General features: G+C 38.5%; 2 protein-coding genes across 4 annotated transcripts; both read left to right on the forward strand.

Moving 5' to 3' along the window:
• Positions 1-253: 253 nt before the first annotated feature.
• LOC127430146 (RILP-like protein 1) lies at positions 254-10,254 on the forward strand. Of its 2 annotated transcripts, none has more exons than XM_051679670.1 (8): positions 254-1,005; positions 2,509-2,632; positions 3,006-3,127; positions 4,809-5,000; positions 6,162-6,322; positions 6,425-6,547; positions 6,629-6,727; positions 8,359-10,254. In XM_051679670.1, exons 1-8 carry the CDS (start codon positions 646-648, stop codon positions 8,498-8,500), a joined length of 1,323 nt encoding a protein of 440 aa, XP_051535630.1. In that variant the 5' UTR covers positions 254-645; the 3' UTR covers positions 8,501-10,254. The 2 variants fall into 2 exon arrangements, with proteins under 2 accessions (XP_051535630.1, XP_051535628.1); XM_051679668.1 differs by having other exon boundaries at positions 257-1,005; positions 4,809-5,003.
• A 714-nt stretch (positions 10,255-10,968) lies between these two features.
• LOC127430089 (scavenger receptor class F member 1-like) lies at positions 10,969-26,518 on the forward strand. 2 transcript variants are annotated; one of them, XM_051679553.1, is made up of 11 exons: positions 10,969-11,365; positions 11,858-11,925; positions 12,113-12,214; positions 15,109-15,640; positions 16,738-16,956; positions 17,982-18,110; positions 18,225-18,328; positions 18,414-18,522; positions 18,777-18,901; positions 19,048-19,176; positions 19,450-26,518. In XM_051679553.1, exons 1-11 carry the CDS (start codon positions 11,265-11,267, stop codon positions 20,544-20,546), a joined length of 2,715 nt encoding a protein of 904 aa, XP_051535513.1. In that variant the 5' UTR covers positions 10,969-11,264; the 3' UTR covers positions 20,547-26,518. The 2 variants fall into 2 exon arrangements, with proteins under 2 accessions (XP_051535513.1, XP_051535514.1); XM_051679554.1 differs by having other exon boundaries at positions 10,970-11,365; positions 11,858-11,913.
• Positions 26,519-26,810: the final 292 nt, after the last annotated feature.

The following is a 26,810-nucleotide window of genomic DNA, read 5'->3' on the forward strand; positions in this document are numbered from 1 at the left end:
TTTAGCAGACAGTCCTTCTGCTGTCCCTGCTCACCAATGAGTTTCATTGTCATTCTTTTCCACCCAACAAAAGTGAATGGTGGTCATGGACAGTTCATTTTTATGTGGACCATCCCTTAAGGAACAGTAGCTGCTCTATCTAAAAGGTAAGGACACTGTATGCCTTTAGAGCAAAGCCAGTCTGCATGCATATGTTCCAGTCCACTGAGCAGCTGAGCTCTGAACACGTGCTGCGTTAAAGCTCTCGGGTTGCATTGGTCAGAAAAGGAGGAGGGAAGAACCATGGCAAACATCCACTGGGCTGCAATACATGTACCTGTATTCCGCTACTTTGTGTAAAAACGCTATGCAAACCTATCCGGGCATAACTCTTCCACATGTTGGTGCTGTGGGTGTGAACTTCAAGTTAGGACTTGCAACGTTTAACACTGGATAGATATGTCAGCTTTATAACTCTGGTGTTTTTTATCTCGTCTGTTCTGGATGCAGTTATACAATAGTCGGCAGTGAAAATGCATGTGTTTAAAAGCGAAACGAAAAAATATACGCGTTTACGCTGAGTCACAACGGGACGAAAATAGACATTGCTTAACAACAGGACTTTCGATTGTCACCGTTTTAATACAAGTTCATTTCTAGTGCAATATGGAAACTTGTGAGATAGCGGTCGATCAAGATCAAAACCAAAACGATACAATCAAGACAAAATCATGTTTCGACAGGGCGTTTTCATCTATGACAGTGGACGATGTGTATGACATCGCTAAAGTGGTCGGATCAGAAGTGGAGAAACTCATCGACAGCTACGGAAAGGCGAGTGTGGAGGGTTTGGTGTCTCACATAGTGAAGGTGTTGGAGCTCTTGGAGAGTTTCGCGGCAAGAAATCAAGCTCATAAATGTAAAGAAGAGGAACTATTAAAGGCCTTTGAAACGCTACAGGTACAACAGCAGAAGAAACGACATGTGAAGAACTGCGATGAGACCAGAGTCAACGCGGAGAGTCATGTAAGAGCATGAAAACATGTCGCCATGTCAAACGTGTTAGGGGCCGTTCACACAGAGCGCGTTTTGCGTCCGTCCGCCCGCACTGCTTTTCAATTGTTATCCTATGTAAACAAGCTAGACGGAAGTCTTTGACGACGTGCCAATTAAAGAAGTACATTAACTGTTAAAAACGGCAAAACATGCGAACTGTCATATAGTGGCGTAGCGACATTATGAAGAACAGAAAATAACATTGTAACTGTTTTATTTAAATAAATATGTATGTTACATAATATGTTAAACTCTTAAATGCATGGGTGTTTCGCCAAACATTATTATATAGCGATCTGGCATGTACACCTATCACAAATGGATTAACAAAATGCCCAGATAGTCAAATTTTCAAGACTATTAGAAAATAATATTATATATTCCTAAATTATATTAGTCATATTATACTGCTCATGTGTTGCACTTGCTATGTAGTTTACTTCGATGTTGCTTTTTCAAATAGCAACTGCTTATGTGTTACACTTGCTATAGTTTACTTCCACGTTGGTTCTTCGTCAAATAGCAGTGCCAAATGTAAATCAAGCCGATCACTGAAACATCAGCGCCACCTTGAGGAAGAAATAGCATAATAGGTATGTTGACAAGCATATGGAATACTGATAACTCTCCATTGCCACACAGAAAATCAATGTGAGATACAGTAGTAGTCATTTGTATGAATATAGTACTCATTTGTATTGTAAACAAATATATGTATATCATGTGATGGTAAACTTATATAGAAATGAAATAATCATAATAATATGATTTATGGAAGCGCAAAAAAAAGATACACTGTTACATATCTTGGGTCTTTGATGACCCTAAACACTTTTGGTAACTAAGCAGTTATAAAATAAAAAAAATAATTGTTACACTATTCTGAAGAGAGAGGTTGAGGAAATACTAAAGAGGTGTGGGCATAACTCCAAAACATTTATGAGGTCCAGGAGGTGGAATGAGGTCCCGGGTCACTAAAGACCCGAGGTTTGCATTAAAGGGTTACATTTCTTCGTTCCAATAAGCGTGGCCATTCAGGTTTTTTTACGTTATGGAAAACTACAGTGTTTAATGTTAACACACGGTTGGTGTGTCGCAGGTTATGATAAAGCCTTTAATCCAACTAGACTTAAACTAGACTCGTTTTTTATTTATTCGAGGAACTGCCAGGAAGGAGTTAATTTCTGGTCTGACCCTCAATTTTTAATGTCATGTAGAGAACATCATGTTCCGTTCATTTAAATAGAACCCACTCTCAACTAAGTTGTATGGTGGAGCCACTTATAAAAGTATATAGGGCATTTACCTTTGTAGTACATAAATTACTTCAGAGCCATTGTGTTCTCATGTGTTTTGTAAATTATCTGCTTTTGAAGCTGGTGTAATGTCAGGGTGACAGGGGTCAGTGTCACTCCATCTGTTTGTCCGTGGTTTGGGTCGATATTTGTGATGACTCTATTTTGTTTGCTGCAGGACTGGCATCAGAAAGAGCAGAGACTGAAGCAGACTGTAGATGGGTTGCAGGCTCAGGTTCTTCAGCTCAAGGAAGAGAACCAGGAGCTTCTAAACCACTTGCAATGTACACACTCCAAAGAAGGTAAAATCACCTTGGCAGTACAGCAATGCCTCCTTAATTACAGAGTAATTACATTGATATATGACTTGCACTCTTGGAACAGAAACCAAAATAATAAGTTCACTTGTTTTGGGAAGCAACCATGCTAGTATTTTATTTATATTGTAACTATGACATATTTTGCAATTATGCTGTTAAAACAAGCTATTAATTACATTACAAGTGCTATGACATAAGTTTAGTATGTAAAGATATTACACAGTTGGTTAGAAATAACAATTGCAGTACACGATTTATCTTTTAAGACTTGTGTTTTAGAAGTTTTGTAGTACATCACTGTCTGCTTGCAGTGTTTTGTAATGTGCCCATATTTTTCTCTCTATCTCTCTCCTAGATCGGACACAGCGTCAGGAAAGAGAGGTGATGCTCAAGCTGAAGGAAGTGGTAGATAAGCAGCGCGATGAGATACGAGCGAAAGTTCAGGAGATTTCCACCATGTCCAAAGAAGTTGAAGCGGTATGAATCTTTCTTTACATTTCAAGGATCATGATTGGGGATACAAGTACCTCTCCAGTTCATGAACCACCCTCTTCAGGGTTCCTGGGAGTGGGATGTGGAGAGTTACATGTCACTGAGTGGTTTACCAGATTGCAAAGCAGTTTTATACTTCACTCAATCATTTCAATGATAAGGATTAGTGCAGTCAAAGACTACATCTTTTCACTGAAAGAAATCTGTTTTGGATGATTTGCCGGTTTGGAAGTGCAAAAAACACTCAACTTTAAGAAGGGTTTAAAAATAAATAAAAAATAGCCAAATCTATTGAATATTTCCGGCCATATCTCATGAACATTATGTGACCATGGCAACAATTTTGCAAAATGAAATTACGTGCCTTATTACACGTTTGCTGCAGTTACACAGTGATATGTCCAGCGGGGGGTGCCAAAAGCGAGTGAAAAGTTAATATTAAATGTTAGAGATTTTAACGAGTAAAACGTACCTCCCTAACCTAAAACTTTAACCTAACCAATAGTGTTCGTAAACTAAATGATAGGTAGACACAAAACAGACATCCTTACCCTTTAACCAATGCCTAAACTTAACCGACTGTGTTCTAAAAGCACCTGTGTGCTACACTGGTCTCGTGTTCCATTGAGTGACGGTGGGAGTATTTGAGGAGAGGAGATAGCGGCAGACAGGAGAGAGAGATGAACAAAGCTGTCTCCTCTCCTTAAATACTCCTGCCGCCCCTCAATAGAACGCAAGACCGGTGTGGCACACAGGTGGACCTCATTCACCACTTATCTTCCCGGCCTCACTCTGCCCAGACGCCACTCTGCCCCAACCTGTTCGCCACAATATCATAACATAACAGTGTGTGAGTAATAGAGCGAAAACTAAGTGTTTATAAAGTCATAAGCCATTTTAGTTTTGATTTGTGTGAAAGTGAATAAAAAGTGTTAATTTCACCAGGAAACTACGACGAAACGTAGAATGTGACACATAAAACTTATTTTGAAAAATGTAGTTATGGTTACGTTCATTCTACTGAGACTAGATTGAATAGGCCTATTTCTCTTCATTTTCCCCATAGAAATGCCATATGTTACCTGTAACTGTTTTCCTCAATGCAAAACCACAACCCCAGTATATGAGAAATTTCAGAATTAATATAATCTTCCCTCCATCAGTTTGTAGATTTAGCTTTTTGCAACATCAAGGTTTCCTTTGTTGAATTTAAAACACAGTGTCAACAGTTTGTCTCTCACACTGCACCTGTGGCAAAACAAACAAGTGACAGTCCAAAGACATGCCAGCGCTTGCTGCCAACAATATGTCCCTCATGAATTGCAGTGCACTCGATGCTTATCACTTTGGTTTTTAGCTACTGCAAAATTTAAGCTTGACAGTAGTACTACATACTTTCCCTTTTTGATGTTTTATGTTTGCCTTAACTTGATGATGAAACTGGTCAGACCAGTAACACACAGTGGCCCATTTCATTAAAAAAAACAGAACCCCCCCTAGCAAAATCATTATTTACCTCAAAGGGATAGTTTCAAACTTGTAAAACTTTCTTCTATGGAACACTAAAGGAGATGTTTACCAGAATGTTCACGCTGTTTTTAGCTGTACAGTGAAAGTGAAAGATCATTCCTATGCGAGTAGAACATGTTTACGTTTTGTTGTGCAGCTCCAGGAGCAGCAGGACCGGCTAATGAAGATAAACACAGAGCTCAGACACAAGCAGAACATCTTACAGACTCAGATGAAGAGCGCAGTGGAGAGGAGGGCCGACCTGGAGACTGACGTTTGTGAGAAACAGAAGGAGATAGAGCGCCTGACCTTACAGCTGGAGAAAGCCAGCGTGCTTACTGCTGCTAACGTAGTTAGTCATATTAATGTTACTTCTGTGCATGTGTGCTTATGTATTAGTCTTACTGACAACAGTTTGCCTGGCTTTGACTCTATCTGTGGTTATGTTTTTTATGCAATTTGCATGTGTATGTGCACTTCCTAAAGACATAATTAGAAAGAGGCTAGAATGTTCTTCTTGTGTGGAATTGGTATGTAGCACAGGGCCTCATTTCTTCATTGTTTGGTTAGATAATGCAAATATGGGTCATTTATGTCCTCGCTGTAGTAGAAAGTACATGATTGTACCCAGCACACTTACAGGTTAGAAACATTTGGGACGCTTTTTTAATTAAATTCTGACATTTTGAACCCATTAGACTTTTGATGAATGTTCAGTTTTATTTGCCTTAATTAAGAAAAATAATTTGAATGCAGCAGTAAATAAAATAAGCTTTTAGGACTGAAGAATAAAAAGAGGGGGTATTCAGGCCGAATGCGTTCTTGCGCTAAAAATCTAGATGCGTAAAGATTAGAACAGAACACAGATGTCTTGAGACACTTGTTGAGCGCGTTACCGCGGAGACGTAGCGCTTGTGGAGGCTTCACGCCATCCACGCACAACTCACCACGCGCCCCACTGAGAGAGAACCACATTATAGCGACCATGAGGAGGTTACCCCATGTGCCTCTACCTTCGCTAGCAACCGGGCCAATTTGGTTGCTTAGGAGACCTGGCTGGAGTCACTCAACACACCCTAGGATTCGAACTCGCGAACTCCAGGGGTGGTAGTGAGCTACCCAGGCCCCCCTCGAGACACTTTCTTAAAAAGATCAAGTACTTTTACCTTGGCATGCTGTCTAAAAATGGTTAGATGCTGAAAAAACAGTGAGAAGCAGAAGGTCCAAGACATCTAGCACATGTTTACATAAAAAAACAGCATAGATGGATCCAAAAACGCAATCGGGTATTTTTAATGCATTAAACTAGATCACATCACTTCTCAATTATTTTAATTTTTCAAATGATAAAATGCAATATAATCACTTTGGAGGGGAATGGGAAACAATGGGGAAATTTTTCATATGTGATTGTGAAATAGCAGATCATCAACTGTGCTCAGAAAACTGAGTCAGACATTTATGGTATTTGACTCACAAACTCCTATAATTCCACCTTTGCCTCCTTCAGAATAGTTCAGCCATTGACCTCACAGATAAGATGATCATTGACTTGAAGGATCCAAATCGACCGTGTTTTACCAAGCAGGAAGTACGGGATATGCTTTATGAGAGGAATGAGTTGAAAGCCAATCTCTTCCTGGTGAAAGAGGAGCTTGCTTATTACCAAAGGTGAGATGGACTATACAGATGTTTCTGAAGCACTCTAATCATTTATATCATCAAGACTTCATCTCTCAATCTGAACTTTTTACATTTCTTTGTGTTCCTTAGGGAAATCCTGAATGACGAGAGATGCCCAGGTTTCTTACTTGACGCTGTACGCTCTGCCATAAAGAAACAGAGGACCGTCATCAAGTCTAAAATGCTTGGCATACCTGTTAGCGAATGCAGCACGTGAGTTGCAGCTGTCTGCTGTGGTAGTTCACTGTCTTCGTGATCACCGTTGTGTTTAACTGTGTGTTTGTTGTGTTACAGAGATGAGACAGATGGTCCACTGTTTGAAAGGAGCGTAAATGAAGACAATGACACCGACAGCACTGACGACAGGCCCCAAGAGTCACGCATCAGAAACCTGTGAGTGCTGCATTCATGCTACTTCAGTACAGACATATAGCAATAATTTACTTCAGTACAGCAACCTACTTAATTACAACTAACCTACTTCAATAAAATGGATTTCAGCTAAATTGGACTTATAGGGTAAGCCACTAATCCTAGGTACAGTAAATACATTATGAGTGTTAAAGATTTTGTGCGAAAGTTGTTTTTTGGCAACTATAAGTAAGCCATATTGAAAATGGTAAATGCTGTGGTTCTGAGGAGTTTTTTCATTCTTGTTTCGTTGAACAGCCTGACATAGCAACAGTGTCTTTACCAATGGCTTGAGTTTAGGGTGGGGCTTCCCGTTTGCCAACCAATTGCAGACGGGTGTGTTTGGGAAACTTGTTTGAAAAAAGTCATTTTTGCAATTCTTTTTGGTGCCGTTAACGATACAGGAATTACACACTTCACCTTTAAGGAGCACATTCTACCTGATCTGAAAAACTGCTTTCATTTGTGTAACTTGATTAGGTTAACTTGGTATTAAATAATAGTTTTGTCTTGAACAAAGCCAGTTAACCATTTAGATGTTACCACATGTAGCACTTTTTAGGTTACCTGAATATTTATTTTTTTTGCAGTTTTTCTTGTGGTGCAGGTTGGGCTGTATAGTCTTCTTAAAGGGGACATGACATGCCTTTTTTTTATTATTTTAATATGTTCCTTGAGGTTCAATTATAATATTAGTAGTTTTTTGCACAAAAACAGTCATTTATTTGTAAAACATGATCTTTTTCCATCCTCATTCTGACCCTCTGTCAGACACACTTGGTTTTGGTGCTGCTTCTCCTTTAAGACTTGACAGTAAATGCCCACTGTTGTGATCGGCTCTTTGTTCTTGACTGACCTGCTCTCTGCTTGTCATCTCACTGCTCACCACTACTGGGCAGGGCTACGGAAGTAATAAGGTAAAGTAGGCGTTGATGTGTTGTTGTGGAGGTGGTCGGATGCAAATGTCTACCACAGTGTGGCATAACAATGTGGAGGAAGCAGAGAACGAGTCGTTTTGGCAGCTTGGTTTAAACAAATGCTCTTTTTGCAGTGAGGAGGAAGTTTTGAGTTCTGAAACTTACAGTATGTTTTTATAGTACAATGACCTCTTATATTTTAAAAGATCAAGGAAAATGTAATTCCTCATGTCATGACCCTTTAAACTACACCTGTTCACTGTATATTAGTTATACATTGTATGTTTTATGTGCATTTAACCAATCTACTCCGCAAGAAAAACATAAAATACCCCTAATATTTAATAGAGAAACTTTTATAAAGAGAATCTCTGATGTTCTATATGTGTGTTTGTGTAGTCATAAGTCTGATACACAGGTATAATGGCTGTATATTCTGGCCTTTAGCAGCTTTCATACTATATGTTCTTGGGAAAACATAAATCCTCTTAATTCAATTAAGCTCTGCAGCTTAATAACCTTGCCCTCTGTTTGTTTACTGTTTTTGGTGAATAACCTCATTTCTTATCAACTAGAGCTGCTGACAGTAAAAACTTTTCAGCTCTAAACTCTACTTATGCTCAAAGGAATGCCCCTCTTTCATTCTTCTATAAGTGATTTCAGAGCGGTCTTATCTTCTCTGCCTCTACCCTTTAGATTTGGCTTCCTGACACTCTCCAGTATTACTAGGAGCTCTGGTTCCCAGACCTCCGGCCTTCCCATATCCAGCTCCACATGGGAAATCATCAATCCAGATGAGCAGGAAGATGAGGAGACACAATCCCTCCACTCCTCGTGAGAACAAGCCCACATACTGTATCACTCAATCTCACCCACCAGAGACTGCTTGTCTAGATTGTAGGCAGCATCAGAAATTAACTTGAGCCCCCTAGAGTTGATTTTCTGGGGCATCAGTCCTGATTCATTTTTAACCTTTGTTGGAAAAAGAGAATGGAGATTTTTTTTTATTAAATGTTGTTGATCTTATTTAGGTTTTAAACAAGGAAATGGGCTGAAGATTGTATTGAGAGAAAATGATTAACAGTGTAATGGGTTACAAACACGGTATTGTAATAGTTGTAATAGTTGTTGCCTGTGCAGTCAAAAAAAAAAATGTTTTTTTTTAAATAAGTTAACTTTTGTTAACTTACCCGATAGAGTAGTGACTGATGGTCATTCAAGTGCCGGCCTGAAGATTGGACTGTCAGTCACAGAATACTTGTTACTTTGGTGAAGTGTTCATTTTTTATGTTAAATATGTTTTACTATACCAGTTTAATATGCAGAGACAACTATAAGTAAGCCATTTGTATAGGTTGTCTGCCCCAAAGAATGGTTTTGTTCGTTTTTAAAAAATTGCTCTGTTTTTTGTAGTTTTTTTTTGAGCAGGCCTAACAACTTCTGCCTCATCCAGTGGTGTGCATTTGGGGCAGGACTATCTGTAATAAGATGTTAGCGGAGAAGGATATAGCTAAAGGCTGAGCTCCAAAAAGGCGCAGGAGCGGCAAATTGCCAGAAAAGAAATACAGAGCCCCTAACCTAACCCTGTCCCTAACCCTAACCGGATGTGGAAGTGTTGCCCTCTCTTGTAGCTGGCCCAACCCCCTTCTGAAGTAACCCCGTCCCCATCTGGAGTTACCCCACCGTCTTTTGGAGATTCCGCTTCTATTCGGAGATCTCTGGTCTGCAGCTGTACCTACTTGGTTTTAATTGACTAGTTTTCTGCGATGGGCGAAAGATGCCATCCGTTGTTCCTGGCAGGCTACTCTGCCTTACAGACTCCATATGGTTAGGTTTAAGGTGAGGGCAGGGGCGGGATTAGGGTGTCTGCTTCCTGCCAGGAACAGACTGTGGCCCCTAGGTACAATGGGCCTAGTTTTCTGAATAATGGAAGATGGGCAGGGTGGTAGAAGTGTTTGGGAAACCTGTCTGGAAACAATCCTTATTTTTGCAATTCTGTTTCGAGCAACTAGTGGCACAGAAATGACATATATCACCTTGAAAGACTGCATACTGGGAGAACTTAAAAACAATTGGAGCGATGTGCAGTGTTTTAATAATCATAATGCACCTGGCACTAGTGCATTATTGACCACAGATGTCAAGGTAGACTCGTTTCTAATTTGCTCTTAAGGTACAGAGAATTTTAGCAGTTATTTTTTTATAGAGTATATTTAATATTGATTTTAACCAAAGATACTGGTATGTATTTCCGTCACTATCAGTGATAATCACAGTGACCCTTTTATGTCACAAGGGGGCATTAGAGTATTTTTCCACTATTTTTTTCTTAGAAAACATTTGCTGTCCCTAATTAAGTGTCAGTTTTGTATCTTTTTAAAGGATGCTTTTAGCATGCCCATGTGTATAATTCTGATTTTAAATATTTTAATTAATTAGTAGGTGACTAAATAATTTGCATCCAACATTTGGTTACATTAATCAATGTCAGCACTGTGGAGCTCTGAGTCCATTTGTTCATGTAAACTCATGTTGACCTGATGTTAAAAAGCAATAAAAACTGTGTAAGAAGAAAAGAATGCAATGCCTAAAGAGTAAATGAAGTGTTTATTGTCTGCTCTAACATTTTAATGAGCCAGCACTTTGCCCTCAGTTATTTGTCTGGGTTTCAGCTATTGTGCCAGTGCACTTAGTGTAAAGTATGTTATGATTTGAGTGGTCCACAGAGATGGATTTACTGTGTGTTTGGACATACAGTATGTGTGCATGTCTTTATGCTTTAGGTCCACTTGGATTACATGTATGATTCTTTAGGTGTTCCCTGATAGAGAGGAAGTCTGTGTTTCCTCCAGAGGAAATGAGAGATAATGGGTGCCCGTATGTTTCTTACCGCATGTAAGGCCTGTCAGTGAAAAGTAATTCCATACTTGTTTGCTGTCTGTGACTCATCCATAAAGTTAATCTTTGGACCTTTGGAACCTGCCCTGCAAAACTGAATTAAAACTGAATGACTCTATAGACTTTTTTTAATAGTGTATTTTATTTTTGTAAGAATGATTGTTACTAAAAAGTTCTTTAAAACTAAATAAAGCCTTGAGATGTTTTTGTCAAGTTTGCAAATGTGATTTTTGACCTGTGAATATTAAAGTAATTATTTTTGCTTCCTATTTTACTTTGTATTATAAAAAAAAACAGACCACTTAAAGATGACATATATGCAATTATTTTTAAATTCATGTTAGTTTGTCTGTGTATTAAGGAGAAAGAGAGAGAGAGTGAATAATTGGTGTGGATTGGCAGACACACAAACACACACTCACAATTAAAAATACCCTACTCCTCCCCCAGAATTCTGGGCCTTGATTTTGCTTTAAACAACCAGTGGCTTATTGAATTAGAGGAAGCTGACTTTTCTTCCTCAGGAAACTTGCAGAGGAAACAAAGGGATTTGGAGAGCCCATTTTTCGACAGACTTCCAAAGTAAGACAGAGTAGAACTCGGTCTGTTCTGCTCCAGAAGTACTGTACTGGTGCTGTGGTGGACGATAAGGTCTGGTTTTGGTTGGTGGTCCGGTTCCTCCCTTGATCCTGAGACGAAAGGGGATGGATACCTTTCTGACCTCATTTGGACTGATGCTCATGTGTGGTCTGTGCACAGCCCAGAAACTCTCTCCAACAGGGAAGAATGTCTGCCTCAATACCAGGTACTCTTTTCTCATGTTAAAAATGTTTGTCTAGGTCTTCTTCAGTCTTATCTACACTCTTTTTGTATTTATATCTTTAGTCAATTCAATATATAATATTCATTATGTAATATGTATATGTACAATTTACATACAAATAATTTAAACAGGGCTGTAGCAAGGTAGTCTGGGGCCCCTGACTGTATATTGCTCTGGGCCCTTTTCCTATTAAAACTTACAGTTTAGAATTTGTTGTGGGGCCCCCTGGACCTTTGGGCCCCTAGAATTGTTACCACTTTCACCCCACTTGCTATGGCCCTGAATTTGAATATTGTACATGAAATATTATATTTAACATGTAATATGTCTATAACTTTTCAATCAAATTGTTAAGCTGATAATACAATTTGTTACGATTATTTTACAAAATACAACTTACAATCACTGGTGGTCTCAGACTTTTGGACCCCACAGTATACGTATATTTAATGAAATACAGTAAATTCTTAACAGGAATTCTCCCACATGTTGTTCTGGATGGGGCCAGCATGGTGATGAATGCACTGTTCGTGAGTATCAATGTAATTTTTGTTGATGTAGTTTTAACACTAACATCTTCCATGTTTATTTTATTGATGACACAGGACACAAGTGGTTTGTTTCCTGTAGGTCTGTAGCTGTCAGCGGTTTTTTGTAGTTTTTGCTATGCTTTTATTTGTGATTTCAGGTTTCATTTAATATGATGTAGTCTCTTGACTGTTTTCTCAGCGCTCTGTGAGGGGGATAGGGCCTGTCTGCAGGATGAAGTGTGTGTTTATCCTGGACTTTGTAGATGCAAAGCTGGATTTTATGGGTACCAGTGCAAAACTCGTAAGTAATATCATTGGGAAAATAGGTTTCTAGTTTAAGGCCTCTACTTTAGCAATTTTGTGCTCTTGTGACTTCAAGATCTAAGTTGTATTGGTAACACATTACAATAATGTTCTATTCTTTAATATTAGTTAATGTATTAGATATCATGAACTAACAATATTGAGGCAATTTCATGTGCCAGGGGTTGATTTGTATGAAAACTAAAGATTTAAAAATGTTTATTTTGTGTTAAATGCCACATTAAAACAGACTTAGAAACTTTTTAATAATGCCTTCATTATTTATTTTTGGTACTTTTCAAAGATTTCTTTTTTTTACAATTTTTTTTTAATTAAATTTTTTTTAAAGGTTAGTCTGAGATTCAGACTTTCAATGTTAAACTATTAAAAAACATTACAAAATAAAAATTCTTTAATGTTTTACACTGATAATCTAAACAAAGAGTGAAATAAACACTAACCATTTCAGAATTAACTGTGTAAAAATTATTTCTAATAATCACAGTCGTGCCGTCATTTCAACCATACCAAACAATTTTGCCCCTAATAAAGGTTTTTGTTTTTTTTGGTCAAAATGTCAGAGAAGAGCATACTTGAGATGAAATATTAGACAAGTGATGTTTGAAGAAAACAAAGAAAATTTAAGGTAAATATCACTTGTGTGTAGATTTTCTATTGGGCATCATTTCCAGTCAAGCTGTAATTTTGCTAAATTATGCAATAAGTGTAAAAAATATTAATATTTATGTTTATTTAGGATACAGAAAATGTTTGCTATGTAATCATCATTTGTCAAAGCCAATCAAAGCCATTTTATTTAAAAATGTCATTTCCATCACTCACAACGAAATTCTATTAAACAATACAAAATTTGAGATGTGAAAATTTTCATGACTTTCAGAAAAAAATTACAACAATTACATGTACATACACTGTTAGACATTGTTAGTGCACAAAAATAATTTAAATAAAAAAATTAAAAAAACATTTATACATATTTTTCTTGAAGTCCACAGTGCTAAATGTGCTGGAAGTTGAAGAAACACCTAACAATGACATTTTACAGCCTTCATTAAACTTTTCATGAGTAGGGTCTAAATTCCTCTGCAGTGTCCCCTGGAGTGAGTTATTTTTGCAAGTGACACTGTACAGGGGGGCAGAGTGTAGAAGAGTATTTTTGTATTATTATTTTATTAAATGTTTTGATTTCTTGTCATAAAAAATACTGTATATAATAAACGTGTACAAATGGGTTATGTCTGCTGTACTGTTTTTGTTTTATTTATTTAGTTTTTGTAACTGTAAAAACTAAATTAACAAATAATATCAGCAGTCCGGTTTGCCTATGCACTGTTTGACATTTCAGACATTATGTGTGTGTGTGTGTGTGTGTGTGACAAGCGCTAATGTGTACAGACTTGGCTGCGGGCATATATAATCGCACTTGATCAGCATCTGTGAGTATATGAGTTTTAAACTGTTCTCGTGGTGCTTTTATGATAGTTTGGCTGTCTCTTTCAGAAAACAAACGTATTATATGTCTGAAAAGACTGTTTGTGTGAATGAACCGCATCTGCACGTAATAAGTAGACATGGCTGTGTGCATGGGAAGATCGCGTTTAGATATGATGGCTGTGACAAGCTGTGAACTTTTATTGCAGTACTTTGGTGACAATTTGGCTGTTTGTTACATAAAATAAACATTATGTGTTTGAAAAGACTCTTTGAGTAGCTGTTTGTTTGACGAATGACAACCGCTACTAATGTAAACACATGGCAGCATGCATCAGAGGCAGATTGCGTTTGATGTATTGACTGCATATAAGAGCTGTAAACTTTTTATCGTGATACTTTGGTGACGAGTTGGATGTACACTACTGGTCAAAAGTTTTGAAACACTTGACTGAAATGTTTCTCATGATCTTAAAAATCTTTTGATCTGAAGGCGTATGCTTAAATGTTTGAAATTAGTTTTGTAGACAAAAATAGAATTGTGCCACCATATTAATTTATTTCATTATAAAACAAAAATTTAATTACAAATAAAAAAAGTTGATGACTTGGACCAAATAATAAAGAAAAGCAGCCAATAAGTGCCCAACATAGATGGGAACTCCTTCAATACTGTTTAAAAAGCATCCCAGGGTGATACCTCAAGAAGTTGGTTGAGAAAATGTCAAGAGTACATGTCTGCAAATTCTAGGCAAAGAGTGACTACTTTGAAGATGCTAAAATTTAACACAGTTTTGATTTATTTTGGATTTTTTTTAGTCACAACATAATTCCCATAGTTCCATTTATGTTATTCCATAGTTTTGATGACTTTACTATTATTCTAAAATGTGAAAAAATATTATAATAAAGAATGAGTAAGTGTTTCAAAACTTTTGACCGGTAGTGTATGTATATAAAATAAACGTATTCTGTGGTATGCACTCCTGTATGAGTAACTGTTTGAGCAAATATAAATAACAGATGCTTGACCAGTGCAGCCTGTGTCTGCGTGAAAGCCGATTTGAATCTGGCAGCTTTTAACGTAACTGGCTGTTGCAGAAACACATATGTGTGACGGTACATATGAAAGGGTTAATCTTGGTTAATTTATCAAATTACTATTGTTCAGTGTTCATGGTCATTAACATCGCATTAACAAATGCCAATGTATACAACTTTTAATGTAAGAAAAAATGTATTAGTGTATAGAGAAATTAACAATAACCAAGGTTAATAAATGCTGTAAAAGTGTTCATTGTGAGTTCATGTTAACTATTGCGTTAACTTATGTTAATGAATGCAACCTTATTGTAAAGTGTTGTATCTTTTAGCTAGACATAAATGTACACCAAATCTCTGTCAAAGCAAAACTGAATGTGTTTTTTTTTTTTTTTTCAGGTTGCCCTCCTGAATTTTGGGGGCCCGATTGCCATGAGCTCTGCCCCTGCCACCCTGGTGGTGTTTGTGACCCAGCCACGGGCAAGTGCTCATGTCTGCCTAGCCACTGGGGCAACCTTTGCCAAAACAGCTGCAAATGTGGACGTCATGGCAAATGTGACCCGGTCTATGGCAACTGCACTTGTGAGGAGGGATGGTGGACATCCACATGTTCCAAGGCCTGTCAGTGCTATCCTGGCACATCTACCTGTGATCAAGCCACCGGACGCTGCTTTTGTAATAAGGGCTTCTGGGGCCAAAAGTGCAGCTTACGTTGCAGCTGCTATTTGTCCCCTTGCCAGCAGCACACAGGGGCCTGTCAGTGCCTGCATGGCTGGTGGGGTCCGTCCTGCGACCGCCGTTGCAACTGTAATTTGAGCCATGCCGAATGTGACCCATTAACTGGAGTCTGTTTGTGCCACCCGGGTTACAAGTGGCCTTTATGCCACGAGCCCTGCAGCAGTGGAAATTACGGGAGCGGCTGTAAGAAGAGGTGAGGATTTTGGGGAAGGCTGTGGTGCATTCCCATCATGTCGGAATAATTGTAATTATGAGATTCCAACATATAAAAAGTGTCGTAGAAGTCATAATTACATTTCGTGAACCCGGAGTTCTATGAAAGCACCAATTTGACAGTCGTGACGTCATGTAAGAGAACCAAAATATCAGTGACCTCAACCATTACCCTGAAATAATATTATGTAGGCTATGTAAAATACATTCATATGTTCATATGCACGTCTTTTTGCATTTCTGTTACAGCTGAAGGGTGTGCTACAATTAACAAGGAGGAAACATATACACTATTTTAAATGTAATGATGAAATATTTTACTCTTCAATAAAAAGCCACACATGCATGGATACGTTTTGGTGTTGTGAGCCAAATTATTTCTAGGTGTGATGACGTGAACAGTTCCAAATAGAATCTATGAGCTGTCCTCTCATAATTATAGTTATTCCAACATGATGTGAATGCACCACTACTCTGAATACATTTGTTTAGATTTCAAGGTGCACCAAGTATTTGTGTTCATATTTTGCAGTTTTTCAAGTCAGAATACAGCAATGGACTAAGACTGTATATTGGCACCTGCTGATGTGAATGCATCACACAAAAGTTTTCGGTTATTGCATAAATATCTGAATTTATTACACAAACGAAAGGGTGTGATAATATGAGGGTTACTGAGATAAAAATTCAGTAGTATTTAGATTGTCATATTATGGTCAAGGATTCACCCTTATGGACAGTAAAATAACTTTTTCTAGGCCACTAATATGACTAGTCTTCTGCTCATCTGAGAATAAATCATTTTAAACATACAGTTTTTGTGAAAAGTATTACTTATTTCTTTAGATGTAAAACTTTCTATTTACTAAGTGCAACTTTAACACTGATTTGAAAGTGTTAGGAAACTATGATTTGTGTAATTCCAATCTTTTGCACATCAGTAGTATGATTTTGACATTAAGTATTTGATTTTTATGTGGAGCTTTAATGATTGAGTGTATGACATTCTTTTTTTAGCTCATCCTTAATTTCTGTGTTTTCAAATGTACATGGGTGTGTACACTTGTGTGAGTGTAGATGTGGACACTGTCAGAGTGGCAGACCTTGCTCTATACAGGACGGCCTGTGTGATGCCTGTGCACCAGGGTGGAATGGCACTCACTGTGACCAGCGCTGTCAAGAAGGTTTTTATGGTCATCATTGCCAGGAGGTCTGCCCACGCTGCAGAAACAAGGACCCGTGTGACCTTGAAACTGGAGCGTGCTTACATTGTGATCCTGGCTGGACAGGACCAAGGTACAGATCTTTTGGGATCCAGCTAGTGGTTGTCATTGTCATTGCATGAAAGTATCATCCTAATGTCTTATATATTGTGGCAAACTATAGTGGCACCAGAAAGTATTTGGATGCTTAAGCCACACTTAAAACATTTATGAATTTCATTGCATTAGATAATAAAATAAGCAATTTTTGCAATCACTTTTAACTAAATAGATAATTTATAGTGGATGTATGGATGTAAGTTCCCCTTGAAGTTCTTCTCTTGCAGAGTAACCACAGTTGTAATTTATCATGTTAAAGGGATAGTTCATAAAAAATGAAATTTTTTGTTTTTTTTGTTTACTCACCCTCATGCCATCCCAGATGTGTATGACTTTCTTTCTTATGCAGAACACGAACAAAGATTTTTGGAAGAATATCTGAGCTCTGTAGGTCCATACAATGCAAGTGAATGGTGACCAGAACTCAGAAAGTCGAAAAAAGCTCATAAAAGGCAGTGTAAAAGGAATCCTTGCAACTCTAGTGGTTAAATCCATATCTTCAGAAGCGATATGATAGGTGAGGGTGAGAAACAGATCAATATTTAAGACCTTTTTTTTAACCATAAACCTCCACTTTAATTTTCACATTCGGAAAGTGAAAGTGGGGATTTATAGAGTTGTATGGATTACTTTTATGCTGCCTTTATGCAATTTTTGGAGATTCATAGATCTGGCCACTATTCACTTACATTGTAAGGACCTACAGAGCTGAGATATTCTTCTAAAATGTATGTTTGTGTTTTGCAGAAGCAAGTCATGCACATCTGTGATGGCATGATGGTGAGTAAATGCTCAGAGAATTTAAAATTGTTTGGATAAACTATCCCAAATATATATTTTTTCTTGAGCAGATAATTTAATAATCTAACTACTAAGAAGACGTCACTCTCTTAGATTTGCAGATGTGGGTACCTTTTAAAATAAGGTGTCATCTTTTAGTGAAGTCCCATTATTTTTACTCAAATTAACAATTTATTTTGGGCCTCTCCCTCCCTGCAGATGTGACAAACCCTGTACAGATGGCACTTATGGAGATGGCTGTCGCTTCCTGTGTAAAACCTGCTATCACGGCCACTGTGATCATGTGACAGGAAGTTGTATTTGTCTCCCTGGCTTCCAGGGTGAGAGGTGAGGGTACAGTGTTATTTATAGCTTATTTATGACTTTATGTAGGATTAAAATGAGTGCCTTTCTAGCCTTTTATTTGAATGAGTGCTAATCATAATTCAATCTCTGTTGTAGCTGTAACAGCTCATGTCCTGTTCAGTTGTATGGTGTTAACTGCTCTTCTATATGTGACTGTGGGAATCACGCCTGCCATCCCACCACAGGGGCTTGCCCAAACAGTATGTGCAGAAATGACATTTTGTTTATAGAGTTGTTATCCACATTCTCCATATTAATCTTTCTGTATGTGTGTTTGTCTACTAGGTAGCAGGGCAGGTCTCTTAGTAGGGCTTTTGATTCCCCTGTTGATTTTAATACTTGCCCTGTTGTTCTGCTGCTGCTGTTGCGGAGGTCCAGTTGAAGGAAAGGAAGGGTATGTGTTCCTCTTTTAAAGGTGCACTCAGTAATTTTTTGGTTTTGTTATGCTATCAGATATGGCAGCAGAGGACTTATACTGACACCTAGTGGTGTGGATGAAGCATATCCCAAAAGCAAAAGCTTTCAGTTACTGATGCGATTGTAGAAATTTGCAGTCAGCTGTGATTCATTTATTGAGTAAAAGTATACCATTATAAGTGGTTAAGTATTATTTGGCTGGTCATGTGATCTCTCAAATTTGTCCTTTAGAGTGGCGGTTGTGGATGGAAGCCCTGTAGTCCGCATGAAGCATCATGTTTATACCGTGCTGGCCAACATGGGTTCAGCCATGCCATGTATTACTCTTTGGTCATCTGGTCTGCCCAGAGTTACAGGTGACATGTCTATTTATTCTGTATGCATAACACTTCAGCATCTCTTCTGAATGGAGCTGTCACTCAGAAACACATTAAAGTGATATTGTGTTTTGTTGAATGGATTAAAAGAAATAGGCTGACAATGTTCGCTACTGTGTCTTCAGTCTCTCATCATGATCCTGAGCTCACATTTAACCACAGCTTCATTGAACAGCCTTCCTCTGGTTGGGTGACTGATTCATTTGAAACAGATGATGAAGGAGAAGCAATCTATTGTGAGCCTCCTAGGGAAGGTAAATGAGTTTGGCTCCATACTTCGCCTGCCTCTTTATCTTTCTAATTTTCTCTCTCTCCTCTTTTCTCTCTCCTCTTCCTCAATTGCCTATCTTGTGTAGCCACTGTTGTAATTAGGATTTTGCCTTGGTTATTCTACTAACCCTAACATTTCTCATCAATTTCTTCAAAGACCAACCTAGATCAACCTCTGAGCAATACATTTTCCTTTTTACGAGTTGTGATCCTTGTGATCCATGTTTGAATGTTCTTCTCTGCTTCTCCTCTCACAGATGTCCTCACTGTGGCTGGTGGAGAGCTCCAGGAGCTGAACTCTAAGTGTAACTTCTTCCTTGACCCATCAAATTTCAGCAGTGAGGACATGTCACAAGCTTTTGGTATCCCCCGTACCTCCAGCATTGCCAAATCCAAGCGCCCTTCTGTCTCCTTTGCCGAGGGCACAAAGTTTAGCCCTAAAGAACGCAGATGCTCAATCCAAGATCTGCCCGGCTCTACCCGAAAACCCAAAGCCTGGGGTATGCTGATGCTCTCTGCCTTGCAAGGAGGACAGGGGAACCATAGCGAGGTAGAATCAAAAAATGAAGAGAAGAACGAAGTGGAGAATGCTTCCTCTGAGAATCAAGGAGCTACCACTTCAACACCACAAGCCTCAGACTCAGAAAAATATAGTTCTGGTTCAAAAAGAACTCACCTCACTGTTCCAGTTGGGAGACGACGTACCCTTTCCAACACCAGAAAGAATGCGCAGCTACAGAGCTCCTCTGATGGGGACCAAGACACAGATTCAAATGCAAAGAAACTGACAACTGTATATGTGACTGTGGGTAAGACCCCAAACATAGTTAAACAAGAGTCCAGCTCAGAGGGACCTGTGCAGGCAATGCTGCGGAGGCTGGGCAGCCTCCAGAGACAGGAGGCCACCCAGCCCAAAGGCAGGGGGCAGGTGATTGTCAAGCCCCCAAGGAGGAAATTAGGAGCACGGGCCAGTGTGTGGGAGCAAGCTGCTGGGTCAGGCCATGCAGAAGTGGTCATGAGGAAACCTAGTCGCAGAAAACACAACTCTCTCAGCTCTCCCTGTACAGTGGGGCCAACAGACTTTTCCCTGGACAATAGCACCCTCAAAAGGCCCCTGTCTTCCATTTTAATGAGTGTTCCAGAGAGCGAAGTGCACAGATCATTGGTGGAACAAGACGCAGAAACTATTAGTCAGCCAGGTTGTCCAACAGAGCATGCATATGAGACAGTGGCTCCATCAGAAGGGATCTCCACCTCCTCAGAGATTATTATCAATGAGACAGTTGTGGAACAAGTGGAAAATGAGGCAAATTATGAGAATGTTTATGTAAAAGATGTTTATGTACATTCATAATCCCTGAATCTCAGAGTTAAGAATTACAGAGAGATCAACAGTGGGAACCAAAAGTCATAAATCTGGAATTCAAAATGTTATGGGATATAGCCAACTCCTATATTGCAGATATGCTGTCTGAAGCAGACCTGTTAAACGATTCATAGTATCCAATATCAGAAACCCAATCAAATTCTCAAAGAATGGATGGTGAAAAAATAACACACTTGTGCTTTCATCTTTACATTGGCAGATCAACCACCCACACGAAGGACAGAATGAGCCAGTGATGGCTCCAGGACATCCAATCTATAAAATAAAATAAAAATGTGAGGCGACGGCCAACTTACCAGTGCACAAATGACGTGGACTGAAACGCCCCTAAACAGCACTTACAGTATGGGGTAGCCATGCCACAATGAAAATCTGGAATTCAAAATTTTAAACAAAGTAATGGCATAAAATGAATAAAAATATTTCAAATTTTGCAAAAATTCTAGGTCGCTAATCAAATAAGAAAATTTGTGACACTGACTGTTAACGTCTTTGTACGAAAGGTCAGATTTCCTTGCTTCCATTGAAGCACACAGGAATCATGACATAAAATGGTTCATCAGGTTTTGCACAAAATTGTTGAGTCCATGTCAGCTCTAGTGCTTGAAGTCATTAAAGTCGAAAGAGGACATACCAAATAATACTCAAATTCGTGTCAATTTTAGCATTCAACTTTTCATCCAAATTGTTAAGTGGATATTTGTATAAAAATAGTATATGCAAAATAGAAGTATTTTCACTAGTGGTCTCAGATTTTTCAACTCTACTTAATTTCCCTTTTAGGTTGTACTGAGTCTAAGTTTTGCAACTGCATGAACAGAAAATGGACAAGCATTTTAGGGATACATTTATTTATATATTCCCATTATGGTTTCCATTAAATTGTTACTTTTTCATTTAATAAAGAAATTACTTATTAGTTTAATGTTTTCTTTTAAAAGCATTACATTTGAAACTTTTCTCTAAATGTTTTCAAGTAGATCTAGCTGCAGGCCGGGGAACTCCAAATGGAGGAGGAATCTCCAAAATGGAATGGAGTTACTCCAGAAGGGGGCGTTGTTACTCCAAAAGGGGGTTGGACCAACCCCAAAAGGGGGTGTCACTTTACTCATAGTGGAGGTTAGGGAAAGGGTTAGGTAAGGGGCTCCCTATATCTCTCGTGGCGGTTTGGATCTTCCACCCCTTTTTGGAGCAATGCCTGCAGCTACAGTATATCCTTCTCAATATTTTAGCTAAATGTTGCACTAAAACCCCAAAAGTAAGCAAAGGATAAAATCTGACCAAGAACATGAACTCCACAATGATGAAATTACGCAAATAACACAAAATGTATCCTAAAAGTAACCTGATGGACAGATACTTACTGCTTCTCCTAGAAGAGTCTTTTCGCTGAAGATTAATTTGTTCCTGTGTAATTGCATATCTTGGTGTTTGACATCTATTTATCTTGGATTAGTCCTTACATGCATCATTACAGTGCAGTTCTTTGCAGCTTGACATTGATTACTTGTAATATGGGGACATGTGGATATATTCAATTACCTGCCATTGGTAGTAGGTACCAAGCTTTTTGGAGAGAACACAACCACAATGAACATATGAATCGTGCCAAAACACAGACTGGAAATGTATTAGGACATTGGTTATTGGCAGCAAAGTATACTGTGTAATCAACTGGCAGCGATTATAAAGTGATAAGTGATATCTCTGTTGCTTACAAGCGATACCTGCCATTGAATTAGAAACACCCCCTCTTTCCAAAACACTCACTGTAAAAAAATTGCTGTAAATTTACGGTCAAATTCCTACAGCAATCTACTGTGATTCTTAAATATACACTATATTGCCAAAAGTATTCGCTCACCCATCCAAATAATTGAATTCAGGTGTTCCAATCACTTCCATGGCCACAGGTGTATAAAATGAAGCACCTAGGCATGCAGACTGCTTCTACAAACATTTGTGAAAGAATGGGCCACTCTCAGGAGCTCAGTGAATTCCAGCATGGTACTGTGATAGGATGCCACCTGTGCAACAAATCCAGTCGTGAAATGTCCTCGCTACTAAATATTCCACAGTCAACTGTCAGTGGTATTATAACAAAGTGGAAGCGACTGGAAATGACAGCAACTCAGCCACGAAGTGGTAGGCCACGTAAAATGACAGAGCGGGGTCAGCGGATGCTGAGGCACATAGTGCGCAGAGGTCGCCAACTTTCTGCAGAGTCAATCGCTACAGACCTCCAAAGTTCATGTGGCCTTCAGATTAGCTCAAGAACAGTGCGTAGAGAGCTTCATGGAATGGGTTTCCATGGCCGAGCAGCTGCATCCAAGCCATACATCACCAAGTGCAATGCAAAGCGTCGGATGCAGTGGTGTAAAGCACGCCGCCACTGGACTCTAGAGCAGTGGAGACGCGTTCTCTGGAGTGACGAATAACGCTTCTCCATCTGGCAATCTGATGGACGAGTCTGAGTTTGGCGGTTGCCAGGAGAACGGTACTTGTCTGACTGCATTGTGCCAACTGTGAAGTTTGGTGGAGGGGGGATTATGATGTGGGTTTGTTTTTCAGGAGCTGGGCTTGGCCCCTTAGTTCCAGTGAAAGGAACTCTGAATGCTTCAGCATACCAAGAGATTTTGGACAATTCCATGCTCCCAACTTTGTGGGAACAGTTTGGGGATGGCCCCTTCCTGTTCCAACATGACTGCGCACCAGTGCACAAAGCAAGGTCCATAAAGACATGGATGAGCGAGTTTGGTGTGGAAGAACTTGACTGGCCTGCACAGTGTCCTGACCTCAACCCGATAGAGCACCTTTGGGATGAATTAGAGCGAAGACTGCGAGCCAGGCCTTCTCGTCCAACATCAGTGTCTGACCTCACAAATGCGCTTCTGGAAGAATGGTCAAAAATTCCCATAAACACACTCCTAAACCTTGTGGAAAGCCTTCCCAGAAGAGTTGAAGCTGTTATAGCTGCAAAGGGTGGGCTGACGTCATATTAAACCCTATGGATTAAGAATGGGATGTCACTTAAGTTCATATGCGTTTAAAGGCAGATGAGCGAATACTTTTGGCAAAATAGTGTAGTAGTTTGCTGTTAAACATTTTGCATTCTGGGAGATCAAGAGCAGGCTCACTGTGAAGTGACTAGTTTACAGTAAATAGCTGTTCTGTGCAAGGCATTAGGGGAAAATGAACATTTAAAATCATGATATCATCTTGGTGAAAGCTATAGTGACATTTTGAAACATATGTTTTAACCACCCCCGCCCCCGGACAATTTTTGTTTGTGGCACATGGTTAGTGTTCATGATGTTTCTGACCAACACCTCTGTTTTTTTATCATCTCACATCAGCCTTCACTTGTCCGTCTAATGAGAAGTCAAATAAATAAAAAAAAATCAACCTTAGAAGCAATGTACATATTAAATGTACAATTTTGCCAGGATTGAACAGTGTATTTTTTATGAAAAAAACAAAACAAAAAAACAACAACAATCTGTACACAGTAAAATAACAGTATAGCACTGCATTGTGTGTTATAATGGTGAAATACCCATAAGCCTTTGCGCTTGAATAAGTATGTGTGCTTTGGCAATGCATTGGGGCTTCAAAAAAAAAAAAAAAAATCAAATAATAAAAACACATACAAAATTTTTTCAGACTCAGTAGAGTCTTTGTTTAATTGGTGTTGTTGTTTTGTTATCAATATTTGTGTTTTGATTGAAGCACCTTGGACCTTCTTTATTATTATATTATGTTCTTCCAACCAGTCAATTTATGTTTAAGGTAAACACAAGTTATTGCACTGTGCTACTTGGAAGACAAAATCTAAGGTCAGCTTGAATGTCTGATCATACCTGCCTTCGACACGCTAGATCATGACATTCTCTTGAATAGGCTTGAGAATTATGTTGGCATTTGTGGACTTGCATTAGCAAGGTTTAGGTCCTATTTAGCAGACCGCTACCACTTTGTCTATGTAAATGAGGAATTGTCAAACCAAATAAAAGTAAATTATGGAGTGCCATTGGGATCAGTTTTAAGGCATCTGCTTTTCTCCTTGTATATGCTTCCCCTGGGAGATATTATCAGGATTCATGGAATAAGTTTCCACTTTTATGCCGATGATACCCAACTTTATATTTCTTCAAAACCTGACAAAATTTCAGAGTGTATCAATGAAATCAAAGATTGGATGGCCAGAAATGTCCTTCTACTCAATTCCGACAAAACAGAGGTACTAATTATTAGACCAAAAATCTTTAAAAACAAGCCGCTAAAATATAATTTGACTCAATGAATGTACTGTTACATTGTCTTCAACAGCGAAGAACAGCATTCTTCCACCTAAGAAATATTGCTAAATTATGACACATGCCCTCTGTTGCTGATACCGAAAAATGAATTCATGCGTTCATGACCTGAAGACTAGATTATTGTAATGCATTACTGGGAGGATGTCCAGCATGATCAATAAATAAACTTCAATTGGTTCAAAATGCAGCAGCCAGAGTGCTGACTAGAACCAAGAAATATGATCATATTAGCCCCATTTTATCGTCGTTACATTGGCTACCTGTTCAATTCCGTATTAATTTTAAAATTCTGTTAACTCGTACAAAGCTTTGAATGGTCTAGATCCACAGTAATTAAGTGACCTTCTACCACATTATATTCCATCACGTTCATTACGATCGCAAAATTCTGGCCTGTTAATAGTTCCTAGAATATCAAAATCCATAAAAGGAGGTAGTTCCTTTTCATATTTGGTTCCTTAACTATGGAATTGTCTCCCTAACACTGCTTGAGATGCAGACACACTCACTCAGTTTAAGTCTAGACTAAAGACTCGTCTATTTAGCCAGACATACACCTAATTTATCCTTCAATTCACAATGAGGCTGCTTTAGTTAGGTCTCCCGGAACCAGAAACCAAAAAAACAGATTATGATCTATAACTCTACAATAAATTGAATGGCATCTATGCTAATATTACTCTATTTGTTTCTCTGTCTCAACCTTGGGACTCCTATCCTGAGGTCACCAGAACCAGCTGGATCCAGCTCCATTCCTGCTTCATGTTGTACTCTACTGCTACGTGTCTCTGAGTAATGATGACTAATAGCAGCCAGTGCCAGCCAAACATCACTTCAGTCTATTATGATGGACTTCAGAGGATGAACTGATGCCAACTCCAACCATAAGACATGGGATACTTCATATGCCACTACCTGAACCTTGGATTTAGGATCGACCTCACCAAAATGACCTGCCGGTTGAACTGCGATGCACTTCACTGATCTCTGCTTGCATCACCGCGGTCTAATGATGGACTACACACTTATAATGGAATACATAGACTATCAATTAATTTCCAACAAAACCCTTCATAGGCCAACTAACAAGGACAATGCATCTATGTGAACTTCTGCAGTTAATCCAGGATGGACTTCAAAGACTTTAATCATTAATCTTACAGTTATTACAAAATATTTATTTAAACACTGACCCTTAACACTTACTTAGTTTAATAATTTTAAACCATGACTTGCACTATACATAAGTAATATTGGCATTATATTCATGATGTTAACCAGAGGGGAACTGGCCCCACAGTGAGCCTGGTTTCTCCCAAGGTTATTTTCTCCATTAACCAACATCTTATGGAGTTTTGTGTTCCTTGCCACAGTCGCCTTTGGCTTGCTCACTGGGGTTATAAATATAATAATTATTTAATTACTTATTTTTAAACACAATTCACAATCGTATTTAATCAAACTACACAATGATGACTCTAAGACAGCATAGATATTTCAGCTTCATTTTCTGTTAATGCATGATTTTCTGTAAAGCTGCTTTGAAATGATGTGTGTTGTGAAAGGCACTATACAAATAAAAATGACTTGACTTACTATAAAGTTAAAGCAATCCCTAATTTCACCAATCATGTTGTATTGCACATGTGGGTGATCAATGTATATGTAATAAACAACACATAATGCTTTATGTGTTTAAGGTTATATGTCAAATACATAATATATTATAATGCAATCTAATATATTAATTAATTACATTTTATCACAGTTTCTCACTGGTGGCTATTACAAAATTAAAGGGATATTTCACCCAATAATTTACATTCTCTCATCATTTACTCACCCTCATGCCATCCCAGATGTGTATGACTTTCTTCAACTAAACAAAAACAAAGATTTTTAGAAACAGTTA

The sequence above is a fragment of the Myxocyprinus asiaticus genome, chromosome 39, assembly GCF_019703515.2.
Source record: "Myxocyprinus asiaticus isolate MX2 ecotype Aquarium Trade chromosome 39, UBuf_Myxa_2, whole genome shotgun sequence".
NCBI lineage: Eukaryota > Metazoa > Chordata > Actinopteri > Cypriniformes > Catostomidae > Myxocyprinus > Myxocyprinus asiaticus.

Coding starts and splice junctions, on each gene's coding strand:
- LOC127430146 (XM_051679668.1), top strand. CDS start 646: ATGGAAACTTGTGAGATAGCGGTCGATCAAGATCAAAACCAAAACGAT. Junction 5,004..6,161: donor TGCTTACTGCTGCTAACGTA/GTTAGTCATATT, acceptor TGCCTCCTTCAG/AATAGTTCAGCCATTGACCT. Junction 6,728..8,358: donor GAGTCACGCATCAGAAACCT/GTGAGTGCTGCA, acceptor TCTACCCTTTAG/ATTTGGCTTCCTGACACTCT.
- LOC127430089 (XM_051679553.1), top strand. CDS start 11,265: ATGGATACCTTTCTGACCTCATTTGGACTGATGCTCATGTGTGGTCTG. Junction 15,641..16,737: donor GGGAGCGGCTGTAAGAAGAG/GTGAGGATTTTG, acceptor GTGTGAGTGTAG/ATGTGGACACTGTCAGAGTG. Junction 19,177..19,449: donor TTGTGAGCCTCCTAGGGAAG/GTAAATGAGTTT, acceptor CTCCTCTCACAG/ATGTCCTCACTGTGGCTGGT.